This window comes from Sebastes umbrosus, chromosome 2, assembly GCF_015220745.1.
Source record: "Sebastes umbrosus isolate fSebUmb1 chromosome 2, fSebUmb1.pri, whole genome shotgun sequence".
NCBI classification, from domain to species: Eukaryota; Metazoa; Chordata; class Actinopteri; order Perciformes; family Sebastidae; genus Sebastes; species Sebastes umbrosus.
In genome coordinates, this window is record NC_051270.1 from 29,950,553 (window position 1) to 29,977,480 (window position 26,928).

At 40.0% G+C, this 26,928-nt stretch overlaps 1 protein-coding gene across 4 annotated transcripts; it reads right to left on the minus strand.

The window, feature by feature from the left end:
• Positions 1-1,260: 1,260 nt before the first annotated feature.
• Positions 1,261-26,726, minus strand: LOC119478867 (immunoglobulin-like domain-containing receptor 2). 4 transcript variants are annotated; one of them, XM_037753884.1, is made up of 11 exons: positions 26,586-26,726; positions 22,053-22,439; positions 17,516-17,635; positions 11,709-11,765; positions 9,118-9,264; positions 8,846-9,013; positions 8,253-8,381; positions 7,475-7,820; positions 6,492-7,224; positions 5,651-5,683; positions 1,261-5,328 (listed from the first exon to the last, which is right to left on the minus strand). In XM_037753884.1, exons 1-10 carry the CDS (start codon positions 26,629-26,631, stop codon positions 5,651-5,653), a joined length of 2,166 nt encoding a protein of 721 aa, XP_037609812.1. In that variant the 5' UTR covers positions 26,632-26,726; the 3' UTR covers positions 1,261-5,328. The 4 variants fall into 4 exon arrangements, with proteins under 4 accessions (XP_037609812.1, XP_037609803.1, XP_037609820.1 ...); XM_037753875.1 differs by lacking the exon at positions 5,651-5,683; XM_037753892.1 differs by lacking the exons at positions 5,651-5,683; positions 11,709-11,765.
• Positions 26,727-26,928: the final 202 nt, after the last annotated feature.

Consider the following 26,928-nt stretch of genomic DNA (forward strand, 5'->3'; position numbering starts at 1 on the left):
CTTACTACTTCTACTACACAACATTTCAGAGGCAGATATTGTACACTCCCCATTTATCTGACAGCTGTAGGCTACTAGTGCAGATTTGGATTGTTAATACAAAATATAATCAACACATAAATGATGAATGATGTATTATTATAGATTTAGCTTCCCAGCTGTAGGCCTGTATAATGTAGTTCAGATTAGCCCCACCTTTACCAGCTGCAACATTAAAAGTGAGGCTTACATATGAATGCATCAACAATCCAATATTATTTTTAAATGGGTCATTCTGCCTTATGAGTACTTTAAGGCAGGGGTTCTCAAACTTTTGGGACCAGGTACCTCTTACAGGGGAGAACATGTTCCAAACACCCTCCTCATAATTGTAATACAGATTAAGCATAAGGCTTACTATCATTTGTACTCATAGATGCCATTGGAACTATTAGTGGACTCAACTGGACAGCATTTACAGCCTACATTTCAAGTAATTGATTTTAAAAGCTTTCAGAAAATGAGAAGTAGCGAGGCTGATGTAGTCCTAATAAACCCAGATATTTAAGCGTACCAATAATGGACACAATACGCTTGTTTTATTGACGCAAATGGTCCCCATCTGTAGATATAGATTTTTTAATGATACAGCACAATTTCATAATTCATAACAAATTATTTTGCAGACCTCCTGACAGAGCGTCACAGACCCCACTTTTTTGAATCACTACTTTAAGGATATTTTAATGCCAATACTTTACTTAACTCTAATTTTGTATGCGTAACAATGGTATTTATACACTGTATTGTTACTTATACTTAAGTAAAACATCTGAGTACTATTCCCACCACAGTATTTGAGCCTCTGTAAAGTTGTTTTCAAATCTTAACATCAACGTAACATCATTAGGTGTTATTTATTAAGAGTTTGACACTTTAAAACTCAGCTAATCTGCTTCATCAGGACTGTGCGTGTGTGTGTTTTGATCAGATTTGATCGACAGAGACAAAACAACCCACCAACTGTCATCAGATTTTGATTCAGATTTTGCTAAATGTTGATTGGTGCACATACAAAAACCCAATCATTTTAGTGTATGGTGTGTGATGATGTCATATTTCCCTGCTGATGCCTCTGTCGGCACCCTGGAGGAAGTTGCTCAACAACATTCCTGACATACTCTGGAGCTGCGAGTGGTCACCATCTTAACCGATCCCTCCCATCACAAACATACAGACAGTGTACATAACACATAAAACCAAAGAATGAGTCCTTTTCTGTGAATGTTAAAACAAGAATTCATCCAGCTGTGTTTTATTATCTAATCGACCCTGTAGTGGTTGAAGAAGCACTCAAATCTTAAAGTTGGGGAAGGGAAGCGATACCACAAAGTGAAAGTACTCCGTTAAAAGTCCTGCATTCAAGTTCTTTCTCAAGTAGAAGCACAGAAATAATATTAGCTGATTTTGCTGTCCAGTTAAAACATGTTATCTCCATTGTGTTCATTTTGAAATTTTGTTTTTTAATATAACCTAAATAAACATTTTTAAACCTCATTGAATTGATTTTCTAAGCTCATGAGAACGTCGATGGAAGACGACATACTACTAAAATGTAACTTATCAAAAGTAAAAGTGCTCATTTTGTAGCAAATGGCCCCAGGAGTATTACATTACTGATTATTAATATTAATGCTGTTGTTGAAGGTGGAGCCAATTTGAATTACTTTATATAGTGTTGGGTAGTTACATTTAAAACAATGTATTATGTGTGTAAATTCTGTATTTACAAAGTAACTAGTAACTAACTCAAAGAAGTACAAAGTAGCATAAAACACTAAATATTCAAGTAAAGTACAACTGTATCAGAATTATACTTAAGTACAGTAGTTGAATAAATGCACAGCACGTACGATATAATATCTTGAACCTAATTAGTTGAAAATATCCTACAAATAAAGAACAATAAGCTGGGTTTCATTATTTCTGCTCATCTTATTTGCCGCGACGATGGAGAGATAAACACTTTTGGTCTTTATATTTATGTATTTATGCCAAAAGATAAATATTGTACGTTATGGAAGAAAAGTGTTGTAACAAATTATTTATGTGGATGACAAAACAACTGCGACAAAAGACAGGCAGTCTGTGATTACAACAATGAACAAAGACATGAGTCATACTCAATTACACATTGTCTCCTTTACAGAAAAGTAAAGAGTCATCTCTCTCTCTCTCTCTCTTTCTTCAACACACACACACACACACACACACACACACACACACACACTTGTTGGTACCAGACAGCAGAAAACACGATGGAAGAAAAGTAAAATACTGACAGACTTTTCTCGAGGAAACCAACATGGAGACAGGAATATCGAGTTTGGTGTAATGTTAGATATTAAATAAGTACAAAATCAGTAGGCTAATGTGTGTTTTGTATATATATATATATATATATATGTGTGTGTGTGTGTGTGTGTGTGTGTGTGTGACTGTTGATAAGGAAGGTGTTGGTTTAGCTGTTGACTCAGCAATGATAAGATAAGGCTGAACTAAAGTTATCAAATCAAAGGCACTTCATCTTATGTACACAGTCACACTGGAAAGTTTAAACAAACAATCATTTACAGATTACATCGATCATATCACTCCACACACATAAATAGGCCCAGTTTACATATAAAAATGTCTTCATAATGTGGTACAAACATCTTTTAAAAAGCAAGTGGCAGTTCAAAACCTTAAAGGTTTACAAAAGAATTACAACATTTCATCAAGTTTTAGTCTCTGGGAGGAAATAGTTACTTTGTTCAAACTCTAATATGTTTTAATAGAAGATGAACAGACAAACAGGGAGGAGACAAAATAATGTTACTACTTCATGAATAAAGAAGTCCCTATAATCACCACTGCAATAAGTGTGGGTCATACTGGGTCAGAGGCCAGTCTGCAGTATTAGTCTGCCTCATTAGTTTAGTCAGTGTAGCTTTCTGTGTTTGGCATATACTGTATGTTGTCATGAATTTCAAAATGATTCCCATTGACCTTTTAATTTAATTTCTGATTGGCACTCCGGCAGTTTGGGCACACATTATTTAATATCTTCAGAGCTCTCTTTCTGTCTTATGTTGCTTTAAAAATGTTTACAATATATACTGTAACGAGTGTAACGATAGTCAGAGTGAGGAAAATGTCAGCCTTTTGGCAATATTTCACGGAGGAAAATCCAAAAAGTAAAATGGCAATATGTATGGTATGTAAGGCCTCCGTTTTGAGGGGTGTTCCCAATTTCAACACCAGCAATCTTATAAAACATTTTAAGACGCATCACGCAAAAAAAGCACAACGACTTCACCTAGGCAAAGGGGAGAAAAAAGGATGAACTGCAGCAGCAAACGTTGGAAACCGCATTCCAACGACAATGATAGCCCAAAAGCAACAAAGATATTATATTTATCACACTGGTCGGATCAGTACTCGGTAACTGCCGATACCTTAAGTTCAGGTATCTAAATCGGCATCGGGAAAGAAAAAATGGTATTGGAACATCTCCAGTAAACACACAAAAAAAATATCACCATATTAAGTTGTTATGGCAAACATTTTAACAAACAGTTGCTTATTTAGATATCTAGCAGTTACAGAGCATGAATATCATTCATTAGGAGTCGTATTTGTGTCCACCTGATGAATGGAAATCCAATAATCACTCTCATTTTAGCTCTGTTTTGGTCTTCCAACAATTCCTGGGGGAATCAGCTAGTCTCTAACTGTGTCTGTCGGCTGTTTGGTGCTGACCAGGTAGTGTACAGTCAGTTTTTAGAGTTTTTTATAAACTTAAAACAGCTTCCTGCTGCTGCTGGAAACAGGGTGATGAGAGCAGAGAGAGTGAACAAAAACAGCAAAAGCAAATCAATGAGCTGAAAGACGCTACAAGGCTCTGTATAGTTGAGGGGAACTGCGGAGTCACTACAAGCGACACATTTCATATTACTGATCCACTGTCAGTAGAACAAGACCAGGTCAAACCTAGCACATGGCTGTGGCCAAATTGTTACAGGGATAGCCAGCGGTGTCTATAATGTGAATTCCTGGATATCAAATGTTCATCTGCATTCTTTTGTAGTGTTCCCAGTAATATTTGTCCTTAATATGCACTGAAGTAGCAGATCACATGACATGGTTAAGCTACGTTTGAGTCAATAATTGAGGACTGTTCGCAGTCTATTCAGTTTGAAAGATCAACGGCCAATAGGGAAACTCGACCAACCACTGATGTAACTTCATCACTCACTCAGTTACACTTCTTCCTAAAATGCAGCGACCGAGCGAACTCTGGCGAATGGAGTGTGAAAAATTGTTCAGATATACTAAGCGCGATGTCGCTTTCTATTACATAGAGAGCGCGATATTGATTGACTGTCAGATATTGTCAGCGTTGATTTTGACCAATGAAAATAGGTTGGAGGTGCGCAAAACTTTGCATAAATAGAGCCAGGGCGAGCGTTTTTTCAAACAAGCAACATTTTGCCTCTTTGCTGACACACGGAGCAGGTTAGGGCATCTTCAATGGGAAATACTGGAATAATCTGATGTTCGCTTGTTCGTATCGCGTCCAGTTAGGAAGGGGTGTAAGTCAGGAACAGACTTGAGCGTTTATAGGGCCGGCCCCGCTTTTCCATGAGGTGAGGTGTTAACATTATTTTGTCCACCCCCTATGTAAATACACGTCATATCAACATTTGATAATGTTGGTTACACTACCAGCTTTAGTTAAGTCTCCTCGCAAAAGCCGTGTGAATTCGGTGCTTTAGTCCCTGAATGTGTTGCTGAACGACACAGAGTGTGTATTGTCATTCAGCTGAAGCTACAGTCTGTCCTTCACAATAATGCTGTTGTCATACACCTCTGTTTCTACAACTGTGCTTATTTAAAGCAGAATCCTCATCAAGTGGAAATGAATGCACTCATTGTGCTGGAGGCGTAAAGCAAGTCAAGGGACGAGAGGAGACGAACGGAGTCCGGCTGGGAGGGACAGTCCAGGTCATAGACCCAGCCCACATCAGTTCAGTGTTAGTCCAGCTGAGATATATATGAGGCAGCCGGTGACAGAAACTGAACAGTGATGACTTCATCATTCAGCGACGTCACGGGCAGAAACCCCCAGTGACAGTCTCGATGGTAAAGTGTTTCTGTTGTCCATTTCCTCACTGATTCAGCGTTCTTTCACGGTCAGTTGCATATTTCATACTTCATCAGCTGACATGCGGCTCCTGTTAGTGCTCAGTCTGTGTGGCTTTCAGTCCGTCAGACGATGAGGGAGTCCCGGCTCAGAAGAGTGCTCTGGTGAGGATAAAAGAGTGTAAGTGATCAACACAACGGCAGAGTTTACACGACAATATGAACACGTCTTTTTCAGTAGAATGAGGTAGTAAACATTAGCCAAACAGAGTTATTGTGGTGAACCTGGGACAAAATGCTTTTCAACTGTGTTTCAAATTATTTGAAGATTTTGAAACCCCTGGAAGATGGTTCTGGTGAATTAATGTATCTTGTGCAGGAAGTTTTTGACGTTGAATACCTTTTTGACCCAGGTTTTTCAGGGAGGAGACAACCAGTTATGATTGTTAAGGAGAGTAGTTGGAAACAGAACAGAGTATTCTACCTAGTTTTCATTGTAGTAGCGTCTGAACCTGACCTGTCAAAAGTACAACAACAACACTTACTGTAGGCCTACAATCCTTATTTATACTGCAAGTCAGAGATTCTCAACGTTAGAGCTGGGATAAAGAGTACGAAAGCAAAGAGACGAAACTCTGGTGTTTATTTGGCAATAGCTGCTGCCGCCATTTTGGACTGAAAATGCTTATTATATTTGTAATATTTTATTGCTCAACACAGGCTATTTTGGTAAAATGTGACAATAGATTAGAAATAATTTTGTTTTACTTTAGTATGGCACTTTTTAGGCGAACGTTTTACTGGCGTCCGATAGTCACTTTCAGTCCAAAATGGAGGAAGCGTAGCTGTGCTGCTGGGCGCTGATGTTGCAATGGAACGAACAATTGATTTTCACTTGTTGGCAATATACATTCTTTGACTGGGACCCCATATGGGGATGACGACATAAGGATAGGAGTTTGACATACTCTTATTTTTACAGGTTTGAAATATATAATTTTTTCTGTATATAGTTCCTAAACTGTCAGAAAGTTCTACCCCGGACACTTGGACTTTTTGCCACAAGGAACTAAATGTAATCCCTGGTTCCTCAGGTCGCAATGCAGGTTTAGTTCCTCAAAAGGTTCTTGGGCCCTTAGGAAAGTTCCTTCGGTGGAAACGCCCTAGCAGACTCCCTTAAAATCAGGGAAGTACAACATGAGTGTTAAACACTATGCCGTTAGCCTATGTTAACATTTTCATCAATTACACACCAATAACTAGTTTTCCAAAAATTAGAAAAGATGCTACATGAGCTCTACTCACTGCTGTTGAATGTAACTCACCACTTTCCGGTTCTTGTCTCTGGGCTCGTCTCTGCCACCGGGAAGGGAATGGTCAGGAGGTTGAGAGGATCGAGTGCTTGCTGGGAGCGGCCGCGGCGACGGCCTGTCAGTTCTGCTTCGCTCTGTGTCTGAGTAAGGCAGTGAATCTGCCTCGGGCCTGGTACTGGGCGAGCGGCTGCAGAGCCGGCTAGATTCCCCGCTGCTCTTTTTCGAGCTGCTCTTTGAGGGCGTGTCTGAATCCTCCTCACCCCGGGTCCCACTCTTCCCCTGGCAGACCCCTCGCAACTTAGCCTTTCGCTCCAGCAGGCTGTTGAGGAACGTGCCGTCGTAGTCCTTCTCTTGAGAAGAAGTTGATGGCGGACTGACTCTGGGAGGAGGCGGTGCGGGGCGCTCGCTGTCCCAAGTGCCCCTCCTCTTTGTGGGTGAAGAAAGTGGGCTTATCTCATGTTCGTTTTTCCTGTTTCGTCTGGGATGATCTTCGTGGTCGCTGTTGTCTCCATGCTCATTTTCATCATTGTGATAATGCTGAGGTGGACCATGACGGTAGGAAGGATATCGACTGAACTCCTGAAGCTCCATCTCATAGTCTCCCCTGTTTTCATGCCTTTTCACTTCCTCTCTTCCTCCTCTCTGTTTGTAAGAAGCAGCAAACTCCTCCAGCTCATCCAGTGAGACGGTTCGTCCGGCGGTACGGTACGTCTTTCTATGCAGATGTTCTGAACGAGAGTTCCACCTGCGAAACACAACACGAGGCCGAGAGAGGACCCACAGGGAAAGGGAGGTGACATGGAGAAAGATTGCAAGAGAGGGTTGTGAGTATTGTGTTTATTTAATCTATATGAAGATACTCAGAATCTGTGTTTGCATTCTTAAGTCACTGCTTAAGTAAACTGGATACAGTTAGTGTTCTCCAGTAAGCTGATTGCTTAAACGTCATGTACTGTATACAGGAAACCTGTTTTCAGTACACACAGTATCTGTACCTGTTGCGGTTGTCCTCCTCGCTGTGATTCTGTTGCCGTTGGTTTCGGCCGGGCCTTCGTGACGGTGAGGAAGACGGAGGGTCGTCGCTGTACCGCCGCGGAGGAAGAGGCTCTTCCTGGCAGCGGCGGGGCTCCGAGTCGGGGTCATCGCGATATCGTTGGGGTGAAGGGGGATTGTCACGGTGACGCTGTGGCTCTGGGCTGCGGTTGTCACGGTAGCGTTGGGGCTCAGGCTGAGGTTCGTGGTCGGGAATGGCAGGCAGAGCTTTTTTCTGGACGTTTCGGTAAGTTTGGCGGAAGCCCGTTTCTCCCTCGTGGAGGGAGCTCAGCTCGGACACGCTACAGGCTGCACACGTCAAAATGAAGGAATAGATAAATGAAGAACGACTGAACAGACAAATAATCAATTAAACTGAAATTCCTTTTTATGGAAGCACAGAATTGAAGTGAAACAAATATAACAAAGACAGCAGAAGAAGAAAGTCAGAGTCGAGGTCTGCAAGTAATTACAGTGTTGGAGAGAGAATTATGAAGACATATTGTTTCAGGTAAGTAGGCATGCACACCTGCAACTATGCACATCTGAACTACAGGAAATTCAATACGCAGCATGCTTGTGCAGAGAGGCATGCCAAGACAAGCTCAAGGGAATTAAAAGACACTACCAACAGTATAGACAGAGCAGCATGCATTTTCTACTGAGGGCATCAACATGCTATAGAAGATGCTGACAGCATTGTCAGAGAGTAAACCCACAGGATGGGTTTCTGAAGCTTACACTGGTGGCTGGTGGATCTGGCAGGGTTGAAGTGAGCCAGTTGTTTCTCTACATACTGTAGCACCCTGAGAGAGTCCTGATCCTGAGGCGAAGGCACACGGTAGGGAACCCCTACAGCATGCATCGGCACTGCAGATACACACTTCAACCATCAGCATGGAGAACTTCTGTTTGTCTTTGTGTGTTTGCTCATTGTGGATTGAGCACAACACTGGTGCTTTTGCTTGTTTTCTATTTCACTATTTTATTCAAATAATATTGTTTCAGGCCAAAATTGCAGAATAAAATAGTTAACAAGCAGTCACATGAGAACAACATGCACAAATACAAAAAATAAAACAGGAACTGAAAGAAAACAATTACATTCCTCATAAAACGTTTTTGAATGCTGTACTTAAATGCCTCATACAAAGGCAGCATTTAGTTTTTAGTTTAATTTATCTTGTAGATTATGCAATATGAAAGGTGTTTTTTTCCAAGTTAAGAACAAACTCTGGAGATGATTTTGATCAGCTAAGAGATAAAAAAGCCTTGATATGGCCTTTCCATAATTCTAAAAACACAGATTCACTCGCTAATAAAGAGAAACTCACCTGCTGTGAGTAGACTGCCATCCGAAGGGGGAATAGAAGACATCTTGTCCACCAGAGAAGGGGGTGCGATGGGCATCATCGTCGGGACACCAGTGACAAAGTATGGAGGGTAGGCGGGTATCTGAGGGGTGGAGGTCCCCGTCTTTATACCCTTACCTGCCTCATATACTACAAAAGCAACAAACAATCCCATTCAGACTTTCAAAACTACGTTCAAACAGTGTCAGTTCTCAGTACAGTTAACTTTTGTGTATGTGTGTGTTTATTCTCACGGTGTCTTGGACAGCAGCACGTGTCGGGGCAGCACCAGCAGCTGACGTAGCAGCAGCAGGAGTGAGGACAACACTGACACCAACAAACCCCAACCAACAGCAGGAATAAGACGCTGCCCAGCGCCACCGCCGACACAAACACCCACTCTGCAAATACACACATCACAGAATCCTGCATTTAGATAAGTACCGACACACACTGACAGAGGAACGGTTTGATTTGATCAGATCACTGTGTGCTGTACTATACTACAAATGACAAATGTTTGCTTTAGAGAGTATTCTACTATAACTCACAATAGATCATTAGAGAAAGGATCACAATTGATGCAGCAGAACCAGAGATAGTCTTTTTTCTTCCTTGGCGCCTACATTACCCATGATGCAACTCTACTGCTGACAGTTTGGTCAGGGATTTGGGTGTGCTATGCTCTTGCCACGAGCCGTTAGCCTCAAGCAGAAATGAGGAGCAGGTTACAGACGTTTGGTAAGCTCACTTCTTTCAAACTCCACACCAACAATTTTTTTTTTCATTTTCAAACTAATAGTCTTCAGCTCTAACTGACGCTGACTCAAGTGACATCGCAATTTATCAAATTTCATCGCAGCTCTCTCTGGAGCAACAAAAGGCTTTATACAACATATGCAGTCTTACTCCCCAAGACATGTAAATGGTGTATTATCGGTGGAGTTTCACTTACTATGTCTGTAATTTAGAAGCATTTTTCCTGCTTTCCCTCTGTACAGTATGTCTCCATGTTTACACTGACTGTACCACAATTGCACACTGTATACTATTTTAACCTTATTTTGAGAATGTATCATGTTTACATTGAAAGTACACTAAAAAAATGCCAAAGTACATAATAAAATTGTTCGATTTTTGAGTACCCTGTTGATGAATACAACAGTCCCAAAATACATTGTTGAACACAAACAAAGATATAATTCATAGTTAAATGGGTATACAGGTAGTAGTGGATAATAATTCATTTAAGTCAGATTTTTGTGTTGTGAGAACCTTTACTGTGTTTAATGTCAACAGCAACATTATTTATTGTTAATCAACCTTTATACAATCTCTCAAGCTTCACTATTTAAAAAGGGAGCTGCAGATGTGTTAACATGTGTTTGTACATTAAGTTTATGACAAAAGAGAAATCCCTGACAGACTGAGAGTGTGATTAGTTTAGTACATTTCTGTAATAATAAATTGTCATAAATTGTTATTAATATATTTTTTTCCTGAATGCATGTAAGCTGCTGATGAAATGGTATCATTTCTTCCTTAATGTGATGTATTGGATGTTGGGATGGAACATAACACAGTGGGGAATCCTTCCTGTAAAGCTATGGGACATCAACTACGGGAGAAAAGGCTGGATTGTTGAAAAAATGTGTCTAATCTTCTATTATTGGGAGTTTTATTTACGTTTTCCTGTTTTACAGGAAGTGAGTGTTTTTTTTATCTCAGGAAGAAACAAATCAGAAAAAAAAATACAACAAAAAACAAGATGATTTTACACACAGTGTTGGAGTATTAGAGTGCTGAAGTGAGTGATACGGTAAGTACAAGAGATAAACTACATGTATCTGTCTACAGGGACAACGCAGAGGAAAGGGAAGGAGAGGGCAGATAAGGAAATCTTTAACAATGTAAAACCAGAGACAACATTGTCTCTCTAAAAACACACACACACACACACACACACACACAGACGCAGGAAACCAGATTTTGCTACAGGAAGGAAAAGCACAGTTTACACTGCTCTGGAAGATACTGAAGATTTGGCTGTGACAACAAATTCGCTTGTAATGTGATCTCATTATGACCCCTACACACACACACACACACACCAGGATTGTAGCTAACACAGTACAGTAGACATTTCAGAGCACTGTGGGAGTCGATGTGGACAACAACATGTACTAATGCAACACTAACACCAGCGATAAGCTTTTACCGTTCTGGCTGAGTGACTCATACCATTTCATTTTGGGAGTTACTTCCACACAATTCATCCATTCTTTTATTATTTATCACCCTCCCCACAAACTCTGTTATAATTAAATGTGTAATACAGGAATGTTAAGTGACATAAACAAACCTCCCTCCCTCTTGATCACTGTGTTTTTTTTTACTGGGTAGTGTCCAAATGATGGGTGGGATGACATGCTAACCACAACCATAAATAACTATAATGACCATAATAGCTGTTTTCCAGCACAGCTCATCGTAGTGGGAGCGACGGCCAGCTCATTATCTGACGGGTGTGGATCTGACTGTTGGGTTTAAAACGTCTCTGAGCTCTGTCAAAGCTTACTGATGTGAGAGGGGAATAGGTTAGACAGCATCAGAGCCGTTAGCATAGGAACCATTAAACATGGTGGAACATTTTTGTACGCCTCTCTTTATCAGATGAAAAATCAAATGTCAGAGTCCAGTCTTTTTCTGAATTTCTTATGCATAAATCCATCTCAAGGACCACCACCATCCAAATGGTTCCTACACCCATAGTTAGAGCAGTAAGTAGGGTTAGTATGAATGGAAGGAACCAGGTGAGGGGGGGGAGAATACATTATGCCCCTACCTGGCATAATCTTCAAATCAAAGCCTGGCAGGAGATCTTCAGGCCCACCTGAGAAACCTGGAGAGAGACAGAGCAGAGGTGACAACAGGAGGAGGAGAGGAGGAGAGGGAATGGGGTTGATATAAATGATTGATTCAAAGAAAGTTGTCGCAGCAGCATGCAGGAATAGAGAAGGAAGAAACAGAGAAAGATGTACGGATAAAGAGTGTTGGCAGGTCAACAGCAGCATGCACCTGAGGACATTCTGGTCTTGTTCCAGAAAGTCTCCAGATCAGAGCAACTGATCATCTGATTTCTGATATCAAAAGCTGTGAGGTTATCTGTCTGGTAAGAAGACAAGCTGGAACATGAATCAATCTCATGTTGATAACATGATAAATAGGCAGGAGCTGTGAGTAATGTTACATGCAGAGCTGCAAAAACCATAGGTGGGAACAATCCTCACGTCCAGAGCCAGCAAACGGACTGCAGAGAAACATCTTGTTCCTGAAACTATGTCTCTGTCTCTGTCTTTCTGTTGTCTGGCCAGTGAAGAGAGTAGACCTGGAGCACCATGAGTCAATTCATACTCTTGATAATAATCTGTCTCTACCGATTGGACAAATAAAACCCTCTTATCAATTAAAGAAAAGTTGCTATACAAAGCTGAAGTCGCACGCCACCTTCGTGTTAGCTTCTATAACTAAATGTGTTTTTTCATCACACTGGTTTTCTGTCGATATTTTGAAATAAATTACAGATATTTACTACAGAAACGGATACTTCAATTTCAACACCACAAAATCTTAACAAAAAATAAAAACAACGGTTTTATGGAGGGCTATGTGTGAGACTGTTTCTTGGCTGGGAACCTCATATTTACGACAAGACGGGCATATTTCCCTAAATGTCAAACTACTCCTTTAACTACAGCTCCAATGAGGCTTTGACAGCGAGGCGATGGCAAAGATTGACGGGATATGTCGTTGTTAAATGTTGAAATAATCACAATTTTATCTTGGTTAAAATCATAGACTGTATATAAAGATGGACGACATGACAGCTCCCCAAACATGAAGCCAAAACATCTTGATCGCCCCCTAGTGGCTGGCTGCAGTATAGGTCATAAAGCCCGCCCCCTCCATGTTAGCGGATGGGACATGGGCCAAACTAAAAAGTCAAAGAACACATCAAATATATTTTTCCCAAAGATGGTTTCTGTCATTTTAGGTAGTCCTTATCACGCTGATGTATGTTCAAGTGTTCATTTTTCTGATTCTGGTTTTAATTAGGTATTTGATGCCATAGAAAGGTGGTGAGACGTCATGATTGGCAGCTGTGAATCTCTCTCGCTGACAAGCTGCGGCCGTGCTCGGCTCGCGATGGTTCGGGCGGGTGACCTCCATACCACGGCTCCACTGCCCGATCACTACTGCGCAGACTCTGGCTTCAAATGACATCAAAGTCTCAAGATGGCAGCTCCCGTATCCGGGATATTTTTTTTAATTTTTTTTTTTAAAGTCAAGGGTTTAGATCTGGTCATTTTGGCAGGAGGCGAGATTGATTGACTTCTAAACATAAATATGTGTTTAAGAAAAAGAAAGGAGAAACAAAAGCCCTTAAAACCCATCACCACCTGCCAATTGTTGTTCGTGGTATCTTGCTGGTGTTTTGTCTTTCTCCTTACGTTTCTTTGTTTTTATTTTAACACAGCTTTAAGGGACTCCACACAAGGTCAGCAGATGTCTGAATGAAACATTAGAATGATAGATAAGGGGGTACAAAAAATGTGCATGAGTGTGTTTTGTTTGGGTGCACATGTCCATGAGAGCAGTGCACATAAAATTGAAGCTTTGTGAAAAGTGAAAAAGCCAGAGATTGAGTGTAATGTGAGCAGATACTGGTGTTTTACATGATTGTGTGATTATAACAGAGAGGAGTGCAGAGCAGGAGAAAGTGTACTGGAGAAACACAGAGCAGGCTGGACTGTCTTGGCCTGACTCTGGCTGACAGTGCACATACCTCACTTAGTATCTTTCTGGAAGGCTAAACAGGTTCTTTGCTGGATTTAAAAACAGAAAGAAACCTATTAGCTTTATTGAGGAGCAGCTGAATCACCACATGAATTCTAACAACTAGGAGCTGAAATTTGCATTTAAGGCACCTCTAAATTTTGTAATCATCTGTTCTTTTGTCTTCTGTCTCCCGTACGCTCAAGCAGTTGAAGGCAGCTTACTTGTGGAATTCCCACTCACACATGAATTTGCCTGCAGGCTGGTGATTTACTTTCATATTTTGGATTTACTTGTTTTTCCCTATATGGTTATCCAGGTGGGTGGTATTTGTACACTGCCACGTATACTCCTCCTATGGAAATTAACTGTAAAGGGAAGGTGAGCCTATATGCTGGTAGAGCTCTACAGAGAGGGCGTATACTCAAAAACAAACACACATGCAGATCAATCTATTTTTGTTCAAAACAACACTAAAATCTCTGTCCAGGTTACACATGACCTCGTTAATGCCATCACATTTATTTTTCATATGTTTGTTTTTTTCCCATTTTTATTTTTCCTATTTTGGAGCCCTTGCTTTGAACAGAAATTCACTTGCTTTAATGTTTACTAATAGATTTCTTATTCTAAAATTACAGGATAGATGCATTAAAAGGTCGATTGATTGATCTATTTATTCATGGATTACACTGTTGGTGTGTTTTGTTCATCATTTAACTAACTCACTCATTCATGGATGAATGGACCACACAATAACTATTGCTCCATTCATCCGTCATGGGTCACTATATGTTTGATAACCTGTTCTCTTTGTTCGGTCATAGTTTTTCGTGTTCATATGACGGCGATGGTGGTGAAGACAACAACTCACATGATCCCACACTACTTCACAATGTCACCAAACTCTGTCTTTTGTCATTGTTTTAATTGAGAGACCCCTAGCGGCACAAAATTACATTTTGCGCGGGACTGTTTGTAACTTTTGACACGTATAAATCTACCGGGTCGGTGTCCATTGTGCGCTTGCATATGCGCGCTTGCGTGTGTCTACGCTGTTCAGATCGCTCCTCTGCCTGTTTGCCTTCACTCACACAACGCGCGCGTTCTCGCTCCACCTCACGTTTATGCGCGCACATTGCACACTGCAGAAGAGTTAGTTTAGATCTGAGAATATCTAGTGAATGTACAGCGGACGTTTGTGCAGAAACAAATGCTGCAGCTCCTCCAGACCAACAGAGGTTTCCGTGTCTTGTGAAGTGACGGAGCTCCGCAGCGAGAAACGTTATCGTCTCCGATCGGGTGCCGGTACTCCCGCTGCCATCGGAGACGGTGGTGTTGCTCGCTGCTTCAGCCCCGGAAGATGCAACCTGGACGATCATATTTTCAAGTTTATTCTACACATGATTTAAAGGAAATCAAATGGAAGGAAATTACAAATCAAATACTGTAGTTGAGCTGTGTACAAGTGACCGAAAGTGTTTTTAAATAATAAAATGAATTCCAGCCCCGGAGGCTGAAGCAGTGGTGCTGAAGCAGGAAAAGCCAACACTAGGATCAGCATTGATTCATGGAGAGACCTTCGTCTGGTCAGCTAACATTACTGCCAAGCAGCTTAATTATAGAGTGATATTGTGGTTTTAGTTGAAGTGTGTCGTCTCACTGTTTTGAGCGATGCTCGTTCATGTGTATGTAGAGCGAGCAAAAGCGAGCCCGACGCTGACTTTCGTTGACTTAACGGCCACAGGTATCGCTGTTAACACGCATTTCTGAAAGTTACAAATAGTCCCTTTAAGCTCCCAAATAATGATATCAGAATCAGCCTCATACAGTAAGTCTAATACCTGTTGATCGGATACAATGATACATCTTGAATGCTTGAAAAAGGTTCTCAGGATATTGGTCCACTAAAATTGATATCATGCATGAAAGGGTTAACTTGTATTGAGGAGCACTTGGCACATGGTAAATTACCTGTCTCATGCACATTTCAATGTTTTGTAACCTTAAGCAAATAGCTGCTGAGCTTGGAAAAGGGCAATGTCAGTAAAAAGGGAGAAGAGAGGGCAGCAGCCACTGAGCTCTCAGTCAATCAGCCGAGTGTCTCACATGGTGTCACCCTCCATCTTTTGTATCACTGTGTGCCCTGCTGTCCCTCCTCCACGTCATTAAATCTTCCCTCTCTTCTTTGCTGTGAAGCCATTTTCTAAAAAAGACAAAAGATCCCCCGAGCCAGTCGCGGTGGCCCCAACTGTTGTTATGGTAACACAACAAGTGCCTCACATGCCATATTAGCTACACCAAGACCGAAAATACAACATGTTGGCACTGTGGTAGATTTAGGGTATCTGAGGCCAGGTTAAAAACTGAAAAGGGGAACTCATGCAAAAAAATGCCGTCATCTTCATCTGCCTGTAGCATTATCTGTAACATGTTATCGTACCAAGGCCGTACCCATCATTTAACAGAATACGCTCAGGTCTTTGCTAAACTGTAAAAGCTGATTGTCCAGTACTACTTGTGTGTGTACTTGTGTGTCTTTTGTGCATACACATGAGTCTCTGAGTGCCAGCCAAACAAAAGTTCAGCCTCAGAGTGAATTAGAGCACCAAGAGCCACATAGCCTCTCAGCCGTTTCTATGGTAACATTTGTAACCGAACGCAGACAAGTACGCTGTCACTGTAAAGATACAACACATTGCAGATACTTTAACAACATGGGACACACAGATTCTACACACGCACACAGGATGATGTGTCATGTCAAAGACTCAAACAAGTGATAACTATTCTGCAGTAACTATGTTTAAAACTTTCTAGTATGTAGTAACGTACAGTGTGAGTGAATGCAGTTGCTATGGATACAGATTAGGCAAGACTGCCCAAGAAATGCCACAGTTTGTGGTAAATCAGCTCATTAATGAGCCTGTATTGTGCGGTCGGTGATGAATAGGTCAACTTATAAAGGCTGTGTTATGTAACAGTTATGTTACGTTACAGTAAGTTCAAGTTTTTGTGTCTATAATTAAACAGATATAATGGATTGGTCAGAGATACTGCAGTGTGAAGACTGCCAGTCTAATATTGTACAAAACAAGGGCTTCGTCCGAAATCGCATACTATGTACTACATACTCTAATATGTGTACTATTGTTCAACATACTTTTGTGTGAATAAACAGTAGTATGTATCATTTCGGACGCACTGAGCAGAAACTTACGTCGTCACTTCCTGAGAGCCTCCTTGCCGGTTGGAGATGTGTAACCATGGTAACCCGTGCCAACCTCTTGTGACCAAAACAACGGTTTGTGAGAATCAAAATCTGAATTAATTTAATATATATATTACACCCAGCAAAGTGAAATATTATGTCCACAGTTAAAACTGAAGCGTTATTGATGTTACAGAGCCGTCTGTCAACGTCCGTTATGCACGTTGTCGTCACTACCGCATCGCCTTGTGGGATATTTATGCCGCTGTAGTGTAGTGTTGTAATATTTCATCGGAAATAGAATACAATTTGTGTACAATTGGTTTCATACTAAGGTTTCGTACATAGGAAAAAATCTCACATACCTTTTTAGCGTACTAAATAGCAGGTTAGTGTGGAATTTTGGACCCGATCTACGTGATGGGACACCACTGGAATCAATGACTCAATAAAACATTTGTTTCATTCAACCTGCCAAACTAAAACTGTAAACACATTTTAATGGAGACAAAGAGGCGATATTCACAGAGAATGGTGCGAGTGTGACCAAGCTCTTAGGCCCAAAACTTCACAATATTCATGTAGGGAAAGTAGTGGCAGCTTACCAAGAACCAGCAGCTCCACGGAGGCTTCGTTCTGTCCCTCTAAATCATCAGATATAACCACTTTACAGATGTAAACTCCACTGTCTCCCCACTTGACCTCTCCTAGACGCAGGTCTGCCTCTGCATGAGAAAAAGGAAGAGGTTAAAGATGTGAAACAAAATCCTCTTAAATACATATTTAATCAACATCTTTGGCACAAACACTTCTTTGAGGATGAAATAAGTTCCATCTAGGGCTGAACCGAATGCTTCGAAGCTTCGACCGTTGCCATGGTATTTGACCTCCAAATCACTATTCGAATGCTTAATTTTTATATATATATATATATATATATATATATATATATAAGTATGTAATAATAATGTATAAATCCCCATATAGCCCATGGAATAAGGAATAATCCCACAAACGTTTTCATTATTCATGTTGTGTGTGCAGTACTGTGGCAGTGGCACTGAAACAGGGGAGAAGGAAACAGACAGACAGAAGAACATGTCAGCCGCGCAGCTTCAAATACCTTCAAATATTTTTCACCAAATCTTTGAAGCCCAAAAAATGGTATTCGGGACAGCCTTAGTTCTATCTCATCTCACTTTCAGCTACAAGTTGTGAACATGAATAAGCCTACCACTCAAAACTATTTATCTTTTCTCAAACTACAGATTTTAACTAGATCTTGTGAGCTTTAGTTATTTATAGTTTAAGTAAATTTCAAAAGTTGAACACTAAAGGTAGGTTCACTAAGACGTTTGAAATGATTAAATTATTGTAATTATTAAATAAGCAAACTGATATTGGATTCAGATTAAAATGTTAAAACACTAACCCTAAATTCAAAATTCTTTAGTAATCTCTGAACTCAGCCAGTTTGCCCCTCTGTTGTATGCATATTATGGGTGTAATGTGAAATTTCATGTTTAAAAAAAGATAAGATATAAAAAGATCATAATGTTTGTATTCCTGCAAACTGTATCCATAAAAACCCACTATATGGCAAAAAGTATGTGGCAACCCATGTATGTGATTGTCGAACATCTCGTTCCAAAATCACAGCATTAATCTGCTGCTGTAACAGCCTCTACTCTTCTGGGAAGACTTTCCACAAGATTTTGGAACCTGGCTGCAGGGATTTGCTCCCATTAGTGAGGTCCAACACTGATGTTGGGTGATAAGGTTGGCATTCCTACTCTGCCCAAAAGTGTTGTATGCGGTAGTGGTCAGGGATCTATGTAGGCCAGTCAAGTTCTCCCACTCCAAATGCACTAAGTTACATTTCATTTTTCCAATTACGGAAGCAACATTTCCATTGAAATGCTATTTCATGACACTGAACATGAATAAGCTCTAAAAACAATTCAAATATAGTTTTTCCTGAGAATCCAACACACAAGACAATACTGGGCCGCCGACTCCATTGTAAGGGGGTCAGACATGTAAATACAGCGGACAGGAAACAGGGTTGTATAATTCACTTCCTTTTCCTGTTAGCCAAGGAAGGGGGAGGAGAGACAGGCTGACCAGACCACACCACTGTGTGGACCATGAGTGCAAGTCAGTGTGTTGGATGGTCTGTGTTAGCCATGTGATTAACAGAACGCCCCCCTGCCCAGTGCATGCTGGGACAGACTCCAGCCTCTCTGTGACACTGAATAGGATTACATGAGTCTGGATCACTGGGCGTCTATAAAAGGCAACATAGTTACTGTAGAGCTTTCACTTTTTTTGGTCCATTTACAACATTGCTGCGCTGACCTGTTTCACGATAGGAGGTGGAGTGGGACTGAAAAACAGAAAAGAAAAAGCCTCATACAGAGAGACGTGAGAGTGTGGATGGTGGGATGTGGAGAGGTCTGGAGAGCGAAAATAAAAGCGGGACATTGAAGTACATCAGAGGGAAGGAGTGAGAGGTCAGGATGAATGAGAGGACAGCGTGAAAAATTTCTCTTTTGTCTGTGTTCCTGGCTGGTGAAGAGAAGGTCGATTCTTTAACCAGAGTTAGAGCTCCATAAATCTGAGGCCTGCTAACAAGGCTACCTCTCTGTCTTCAACAAGCACACACACACAACCATCGAAACACACACATACATACACACATGTATGTATGCACAGTAGATGATCCTTCAACATGATGGTAAGACAGTAAGGGAATGTTGAACTGAGAACTAATTCTTGTAGTTGATCTGTTGTAAACTGCTGCAATATGTTATTATTAACATTTTATTTTATACCAGGTTTGTTTTTAGGTATTTTGAGCCAACAGTCTGACTCTTTTACATGTAACAATATGTCATTAATGCTTAAAACATTTAATCATTCATGATTGCAAGAAACATCCGATAGCAAACAGATAATATTCAGACCATTGTTATTTCTGAGACTACATGAGAGGTGGGGCTCTAATTTATACAACTGTTAATATTAACTCAATATCTTGATAAAAAGAAATGATTATAGCAAAACTTAATACACTAATGGTCATGTGGGGGAGCACCCCTCTCTGCTTCTAAGACACAGGAAACACAGAGTTTAAACACAGAGTGCTGCCTATACTGAAATTCTGAGGCCAATACTGATATTGATATATGAAAGTTTAAAAAAGATATGTACTGAGCATTTGAAAAAATAATCTTGTCATTGCTCACTGGCAGACAAACTATGTAATGGTGACATTTTTTAAAAATACAGCAAACATATTTTCAGGTGTTTTTGTACTGCAATTTTGTGCTCCGTACCAGCCGACGTATGTGTAATACCAATACTGTATATCTGCGATGGTACAGTGTCAGAATATCATATGTATAATGTAGTTCAGTTATATAATCTATATTATTTTATTAAATCTGAATGTGTCATTCCATTTTAAGATTATTATTGAGATAAATTTGACAATGATAATCTATTATCTATTATTATTTTTTTCACGTGCCTTAAATGCAGTATTTTGGCCAGTTTCTATTTATTCACATGCACTTTACCCCTTTACTGTCACCATAGCACTATATACTCTACTTACTATTTCACAAACTGTTTACACCTCTGTATGTGTGTGTGTGTGTATATATATGTATTTATTTATTTATTCTCTATACATACTGCGTTCCTGTTTACAGCTCTGTGTACATATATTTATCTCTTCTCATCATGTATATACATACTACTTCCTGTTTACATTCAGTGTATCCATTCAAAATACTGCCTTCCACAACTTTACATTTACATTACTTATCTTATATTTATGCATGTTTAATTTAAGCCCATGTATTTTAACTTGCACTATTTCATGTCTTTGATTCTTATCTTAATTTTAGATGTGTGATTTTCCTTTTTTATACATATATTTTTTAATTGAACATTGTTGAAGGGAACCTGAGACTCAAGATTTCCATTGCCAACGACTGCTTTGTTTGTATTGTTGTGCATATGATGAATAAAGAAACATGAAACTTGAACTTGAAAAACACAGTTGATCAGTAATTTCTGACTGGATGGATGGGGAGTTTTATCCTTTTTCTTCTCTCAGAATCAACCTCCTCTTCTCTAACATCTAACATCATACTTTTCTCCTCATGCCAAACTGTAGAATTGTTAAATAAGTGTTGTGGGCGGGTATGTACTTATTATTATTTCTGTGTTATGTAACTTGATTGTTCTGAAAGCTTTGAAAGTTTTCAGTAAAGCCTTTTTCTCTCACCCTCTCACATGTGCAGAATCTCTCTGACTTCACGTTGGGCATTTAATCAGGAATCTGTGTGAAGGGTGGCCCAATGCTCCGATTTATGGCTTTCATAAAACTTGCCAGACTTGGCAGCAGAATAAATAAGAACATTAGTTTGGATCAATATGTTACAATAGAACCAGAGAGGCTGCTTTTTCTTTTATGCACCAAGTAAACTGGACACCCCAAAAAACAAAGCTTTAAACTCAAACTAAGAAAAAGTTTTTGAGTTGGTTTCATAGTGTTGATCTACATTTATATTTGTGTTATTTGTTATTTTTTTAAAAGGCATAATATGCAAGAATTTCCTAAAAACAATGTATAGACTGATACAAAAATAATCCCTCTCAATCATCACTTATGTCCCACTAGAAGTGTGTGGTGGTGTCTGTTTCTGCAGAGACCCTGCAGCCCTGTGCCTGGATTTTCTCTTTTCTTCTTATTTTGCTTTACTCGGGATGCTTCTGGGTATATGCAAACAGCCTTTGGGCCCCAGACAATAACAGCATGCAGGGTGTGTTCAGGTGGTCAAATATCGCCGCTTTTCCACGCCCCTCGGCTTCTGATAAAAAGACACAAGTCCTTAGGCCCGGTCAGGATCATATCTGGCTGGCTGTTTCAGCCATCACATCATTTGGCTTCAATAACACTCCAGCACAACTTGCAAACTGCAATTCTTTCAAAAGCTGGTGAGCTAAAATTCAGCCTATAGCACAGAATATGGTGGCCTGGCTACAAGGCTGCTTTGATTTGAAAAGAAAAGACACATGGAAATCAGAGAACCAGAACCAGAGGTGCAAGTAGTATTACATAAGTCTTACTGTTGATGATGGAGATGTCTCTGCTCTTGTAGTACTCTGACAGTGTGATTGAGGAACCAGAGATGGAGGCTACAGTTCGGACCGTCCGGCTGCTGTCAGCGCAGTCGAGGTAGCTCGCCGTCATCCCCGTGTCGTACCCTCCACCGGCTCCTCTGGTTCCACCCGTCAGCCCACCTCCTCCCTGGCCTACACTCATGCTGTCGGGAAAGTTGAACGATTCGCGCGTACGGTCCCGACAGTACGACTTGTAGACCCACTGCACCACAGGGATCTGGGTGGACACGCTGTTGTACTGACACGGCAGAACCACCGACTGGAACAGCACGGCATATCTCTTGTCATCTCTCACAAACACATGAACCCCCGAGCAACGGGGAGGGAGGACATCTGTGGGAGGATGAGGAGATAATGAAGAAGGGTCAGTAAAGTGTGAAAGAAGGAAGGGTTAAAAAAAACAAGCAAGTCTCGGCAATCATTACATTCATTAGGTTCTATTTCATGACTCAGACCTGATCACACTGACAATACATCTCTATCCTGGATGTCCATCACAAATAATATGCTTAGAAATCATAGAAAAAAACATGCTTCTTAGAACTCCAGAACTTGCCTGAGAATCATCTAGTTTTTTAAATTTTCTTCCGTATCAAACTACTCCAGTGATTGTCGTCTGGACATCCATGGGTACATTGCAAACAGGATCTGCTAATAGCTAATTCGGCATACTTTTAATGGTGCCATTTTGTTGTTGCTGGGGGTGGCAGTGTCAGACTTTGAAAACCTCTGGCTGATGCAAACACACAACAGATCTGGCAGCCAAAACAGGTTTCAGTAATAACTAGGAATGAGTAATGAAGGGGATTTAAAGACTACTAGAGCAGACGGCAGCACACAATGATTCAGAAGCTGAGTCGAGGTTTAAGGAGACACCTGTCCCTGTTGGCTCATTTTAAAAATATCTGAGTAATCACACGTTCCCGTCACTGCAGCATGGAAAGCATCACCTCCCTTTCCCAAAATGAGATTCGGTAAAGTAGAAGTATGTCAGGATGAACACTAACTACAAATACTTGCATGTTTTTATTTTCCTTTTAGCTGGAATGAAATGAATCATCGTGCAATTTGGCAAGACATGCGTAAGAAAAGAAGGCTGTTTGAGTTGCTTCTGCTCGGTGAAATCTGACTGTGAGCGGAGTTGACTCTGGGTCACATGATGACCAGGAGCTCGAGCTCGGTAGTTCAATAGCAACACACAAAAACACACCCACACACACACACCCAGAAACATCTGTGCATGCTGCTGCTGCTGCTGTTGTGTGTGTGTGTGTGTGTGTGTGTGTGTGTGTGTGTGTGTGTGTGTGTGTGTTTCCCGGGCTAAGCAGCGGGAGGTGAGCCTGAACTGGACCAGTGAACAGGGATGAGGTGAGGGATGAGAGGGGGGCCGCTCCACTTAATCCAGACCAGGCCTGTTGAAAGAGTTTTGTTTTTGGTTTCTGTTACTAAGAGTGAACCTAACTAAACACCCTCACCTGGTTTCAAAACACTGATAGATTTCATCAAAAATACCAACGAGCTACATCAAACACAGTGTTATGTTTACCAAAACTATTTGTTCTTGGCTTTTACAGAATACATACTGACACTTTTTCTATTAAAAAAAACTCACAGGCCTAAACATAGTTACTAACAGGTGCTGACACAATTTGTCAGTTGAGTGATTACTTGATCGATGGAAAATTAGTCTACAACAACTTTGATAATTGAGTATTTCAGTCATTCACTAGGCAAAAATACCAAACATTAGCTGGTTTTACCTTCTCAGATGTGACAATTTGCTGCTTTTCTCTGTTGTAAATGATTATAAATTCTATACATTTGACTTTCGGTCTTTTAATGCCAGGCTAAATAACGCTCCAAACTTGCGCTAAATTTTCGAGGAAAAACTATGATGGCCATTTTCAAAGTGGTCTCTTGACCTCTGACCTCAAAATATGTGAATGAAAATGGGTTCTGTGGTTATCCACGAGTCTCCCCTTTACAGACATGCCCACTTTATGATAATCACATGCAGTTTGGGGCAAGTCATAGTCATGTCAGCACACTGACACACTGACAGCTGTTGTTGCCTGTTGGGCTGCAGTTTGCCATGTTTTGATTTGAGCATATTTTTTATGTTAAATGCAGTACCTGTGAGGGTTTCTGGACAACATTTGTCGTTGTTTTGTGTTGTTAATTGATTTCCAATAATAAATATAAACATACGTTTGCATAAAGCAAGCATATTTGCCCACTCCCATGTTGATAAGAGTATTAAATACTTGACAAATCTCCCTTAAAGGTACATTTTGAACAGATAAAAATGTGTGATTAATTTGCGATTTACTATGGATGATCATGAGATTAATTGCGATTAATTTTTCTAATCAATTGACAGCCCTAGAAAATAGTCATTAGTTGCCGCCCTATTACTAACAGAATAACTGGTACAGTAAAACCCAAACTGTCAGACCAAAAACTGAACATTTCTGAACTCTACACATACGTCTCTTTATGGGTAACCCCACAGGTAACCTCCATGTTCTCATACACAAAAGAATGTTAAAGACACCATGAACGCACAGTTCTCAAGGTGGAAAAACGTCAACCGATAAACACCAGTCAGATCTGAATGCAAATCAGAAATACCACTGATCTCCCCTTCCAGTTAGCTGATGCAGTAGGTAGGTTACTGTAAGGTCAGTTCACACTGCGTAGTGCTTACATTTAAAAAATAAAACTTTAAAATGTGATGTTTTAGTATTTAATGCCATTTGATACTATCATTCACACCTTGCGTGATCATTTTGTGCTTTTATTTTTCTTAGTGGTGAATAATGGTATTCTGTAAGTATGTATTTAAAGGCTTCAGTGAATCATCTGAAGCCAATTTGGTTCTACAGTAAAAGCTTGTCAGGAGTGAAGTGAATTTTGAGGGAAAAAAGAAGCATGTTAGACCAAGACGAATCCAGCTGACTAAAACATAAATTCCTCAGGGGGAACATTTCTCTGCCTTCTGAGAACTGGAATAAAAAAAGCCAGGAGGTTGGTCTTCCTGAGATCACAGGCTGAAGGGGGGATCCAGGCTTTATTAGTTTTCAGAGGCAGCCACCTCCAGAGGAGAAAATGAAAGCAGGAGGAAGAGGAGGAGGAGGAGGAGTAGGAGGAGGGCAAGGATAGTTACTGTTGTAATATTGGACAGAGGAGCCTTGTTGAGAATGGTTGAGAGATTTGAGTGTAGTATTAAAGTATTGCTGTCTTGATTTGTCTGCATTCACACTGGGAGAATAAACTTCTGAAACCTTTTACAGATAAACATCGGTTAGCATGCTGTTTCATTGATTTGTCTTTACACTGGCTTTTGCTTTTAATGGAGATTATAGACAAGTTATGTGCCATTAAGAAAGCATTTTTGTTTAATTAAAAATGATATGCAGTGCTAAAATAAACCCATTACCAAACTCACAACCATGAGCCCATATGCTACTGTAGTATTCCTATATTGTAGTATAATCTGTAGTATGCAACTGCTCATGTTGTATTTGTATTTTATAGATAGATAGATAGATAGATAGATAGATAGATAGATAGATAGATAGATAGGTAGTAACTTTATTGATCCCGAGGGAAAGTTCCAGCATCACAGTTCCATAGTGCAAAACATGTTTGTAAAAAGGCAGTAAAAAAGTTAATAGTGCAAAGTATAAAGTACAAAAAAATATACCAGATATAAAAATACAAGGAGATGAAGAAAACTGTTAAAAGTGAGTACAGTGCAGGGTAACAGCTGTGATACAGGACTATTAAAAAAGTGAATATAGTGAAGAAGAGACTGTTAAAAAAAAAAAAATATATATATATATATATATATATATATATATATTTAGTCATAAGATATATTAGATATATTAGATTTAGTCATTAGATATATTAGATATATTGAGTTATTATATTAGATATATTTAGTTATTAGATAAATTCACCATGAAAATTCCCTTCTGGGATCATCAAGTTTTCCCACATGCATTTACTATGTGTTTAATAATTGTTCTAATATTATTTTAAGGTATTTTGTGTCTACAAACTAAATTAAGTGGTTAACTATCATTTCACCCAGGGACCTAGTTAAATGTGTCAGAAGTTAGACCTCCTAATCCACAACCCCCACAGCTTCTGGTCGGATCATTCACACATGACTGAATCACTGCAGCACTGCAGCACACCAGACCACAGAGCAAAAAGCTATAACTTAACCTACTTTAATACTTTACTGTGTTAAACAGTGCAGCTTTGGCAGGATAGAAAGGGTCTTGGTGTGCTAAGGAACAAAAACTGACATTCGGCTTAAAAATATCATTAATATGGGTTTAAAAAGTTAAGTTAAATGGTTAATTTGTCCGTACAGGTTGTTGTTACCGTTACTCCACTAACTTAAACTAAACAACCTGTTACACCACTTCACTCACACACTGTGGGTTCATCTTCATCCTCTCTTACCTGCCAGACAAACGATGAACATCCACCACTTCCAAAACAAAAACATCTTCCAGATCCTGCAGGTGAAGTTAATAAAGGTTTTCTGATGAACGTGGTCTTCTTATCATCCCTGAACGATGTTTCTCTCTAGCTGCACATAACGGGACCAGCAGCAGTACCAGCGTCAAGCATGTCAAAATAAAACTCACAACTTCCGGCAATGGCTTCCAGAATAAAAGCTTTGTTGCTGCAGTAAAATGAAAAAAATGGGTGTAAACTATGAGTAAAAGTCAATTTTTGGTTTAATATGTAGTGCATGTTGTCCAAAAAAAGTTCCATTGTATGTTTCGTACAACTGGAGCAT

What these genes read in the sequence shown, in the direction of transcription:
- LOC119478867 (XM_037753875.1), bottom strand. Translation starts at nt 26,631, where the DNA reads ATGTTTTTGTTTTGGAAGTGGTGGATGTTCATCGTTTGTCTGGCAG. An exon ending in TGATTTGAAGATTATGCCAG is followed by an intron (nt 9,265 to 11,708) that starts GTAGGGGCATAA and finishes GTGTATTTGCAG; the next exon opens with AGTGGGTGTTTGTGTCGGCG. An exon ending in CAGATCCACCAGCCACCAGT is followed by an intron (nt 7,821 to 8,252) that starts GTAAGCTTCAGA and finishes TGACGTGTGCAG; the next exon opens with CCTGTAGCGTGTCCGAGCTG.